Source organism: Vollenhovia emeryi, unplaced genomic scaffold (genome assembly GCF_000949405.1).
Source record: "Vollenhovia emeryi isolate VEMERY1.0 unplaced genomic scaffold, V.emery_V1.0 DF944785.1, whole genome shotgun sequence".
NCBI classification, from domain to species: domain Eukaryota; kingdom Metazoa; phylum Arthropoda; class Insecta; order Hymenoptera; family Formicidae; genus Vollenhovia; species Vollenhovia emeryi.
The window spans coordinates 1-2,396 of record NW_011961581.1 but is presented as its reverse complement, the minus strand read 5'-3'; the positions used below and the strand labels follow the sequence as shown (position 1 = coordinate 2,396).

Below are 2,396 nucleotides of genomic sequence, written 5' to 3'. Positions count from 1 at the left end.
AACTGCAGTAAATGAACGAGAAGATCCTGATATTTCCTCATGGAAAGAGTATTTGGCAAAAGTTTTGTACAAAAAAGGTATACAGAGATCATTTTTGAAACATATCATAGTATGGATATTTTTTAAATTCAAGTTTGTTTCATCAAGGTACTATGAAAAAATGCAAATCCAAACTAGCCAAACTTACAGCAGCTGCGGAATTAACATCTGTCACTGAAACAGAGTCAGAAAATTATACATCACATCCAACTTCCAACAAACCTAAAGGCTACGAAGCACCAAGTTCTGCAAAATCTGATCATATCAGTAATAAAGAAAATATACCACTTGCATCACAAGTAGGACATAACTTTTGATACTTCAAGATATATATATTTGATACTTCACGATTCTAATTTTACTTTATTAAAATATATTTAATGTTTGTTTTGTCTTTTGTAGCAAATGGACAATGATGATTTTGATGATTTTTTAAATTGCAATGATAGTGATACTAACGCTATCACTCAGGAATCTCAATCTGTTCAGTCAACTTCCATCAATTCGCAAAGAAAAAGAAAAATCGAGCATCTCGATAATCGTAAATATTAAAATAATAATTTTGTTACTACATTTTAATACTTTATTTGGTCTATATATTACTCTTATAGCATACATGTGGCATAAATTGTAAAATATTTCCAAATAATTTAACTATTATCGTAAGAGACCTAATATTTTACATATTTATACACAATAATACAATATTAAGATTTATTTTTTATTTTTATTATATTAGAATTATATTACATTCGTTCTAGATCAGTTCAAAGTTGCTCTTATGAAATGGATGATACGAATTGAAAATAATCAAAGGGAAATAAAAGCAACTCTAGAAACATTACAACTTGGATTCAATAAAGTTCCTTCTATCAGGAACCCAATCATGAAAAAATTAGGCTTACCAGCATCATCAGTAGAAATTCTCTTAAATGTGAATGAAATGCTTGCAGTTGAAGAGAATTTTAAAGATTTAGTAAGTAAACTGCTGCAAAAATATAGTTAAAAACAGTTGAAATAGAAATAATATCATATAGAAGTTAAATTAAAATATATATACGTATGCATTCTTATAACGTAGATAGTATTAATTTTTAATTGTGTAACAGGTAAATATTTTAAAGGCACAAGGAGGTGCGAATTTATCCGAAATGTGTTCAAGAATGATGGCTACTATTTTAACAGATGAATGCGGAACACAATTGGTATGGGTTGGAAGGCTGGAAAATACTAAACCCGATTCTAAAAAATCTTTTAAAAAAACGCTTACCAATATATACACTGCACTGCTTGGTAAAATTATGATATTCAAGATTATGTTTTGATAAGAAATAATTAGACATCGAATTTTTCATATCCAGATTGGTGAAAAAGAGCAATTAATAACATAAGATTATGTTATTTATAATATCCAACATATTTATACCTAACATATGTTGCAATATAAATATGCTGGATAAATATTATAAATAACATAATCTTAGTTATTAATTGCTTTTTTTCACAAATCAGCATATGAAAAATTCGATGTCTAAAAATAATAAATTCTATATACTGTTTAATATTCTTTGATATCTATAATATCAATATATATACATAGTATAATATACTTTTTATTTAGTTTGTATATAACATCAATATTAACGCTAATTATATTTTTATAGATGCTGCAGCTATTGCAGATAGATGGAACTCAACAACGAAAAATATTGAAATTACATTTGGCGGTTGGTTAATAAAAGCAAAGACAAGAAAAGAAAGAGCTTTGGCAAAAAAATAACATGAAGTATTATTTAAGCTATTTTCTTGTTTTTCTTTGTATGGCTTATTGAACCTATTTTATATTTACATTATAATTATCAAACCTATATGTGATATATTGTATTAAGGCATTACTTTTTACATATGTAATTTTAATATTATTTTAAATCGTTATTATGTTTGATACTCACAATCAATATAATTTGTTTTTTTTCGTACAATACAGCAGAAGTTTGTATGCTTATATAATTTATATGTAACAAAAAGGTACAATTAAAAAGTTTTTATACTAGTAAGTATTAGTAAAAGTACTATACAGGGTGTCTGATGCAAAAGTAGCCACTTTGCAAATAGCGGTAGATTGGGTTAAACTAAGGAGAAATATCATGTACCGAGGTACAAAGTAACAATAGTTACCGACAAAGAAATTTATACGTTTGAGCGAATGAGGATGCAGGAGACGGTAGGCCGGACTCGGGAGGCATTTAAGAAAATCGATCGATGAGCGGGAGGTGGAGCGACGCGCGAGATACACCGTGGTGGGAAAAAACCTTGGTGCGGCGGGGAGCGCGGCGCGGGCGGCGAGCGCGGCAGCG

General features: G+C 29.0%; 1 protein-coding gene across 1 annotated transcript; it reads left to right on the top strand.

Moving 5' to 3' along the window:
• The first annotated feature begins 24 nt into the window (after positions 1-24).
• On the top strand, positions 25-1,819 carry LOC105562630. The gene is made up of 5 exons (XM_012013628.1): positions 25-338; positions 442-580; positions 801-1,015; positions 1,149-1,332; positions 1,704-1,819. The coding sequence occupies exons 1-5, from the start codon at positions 153-155 to the stop codon at positions 1,817-1,819; spliced, it is 840 nt and encodes a 279-aa protein (XP_011869018.1). The 5' UTR covers positions 25-152.
• Positions 1,820-2,396: the final 577 nt, after the last annotated feature.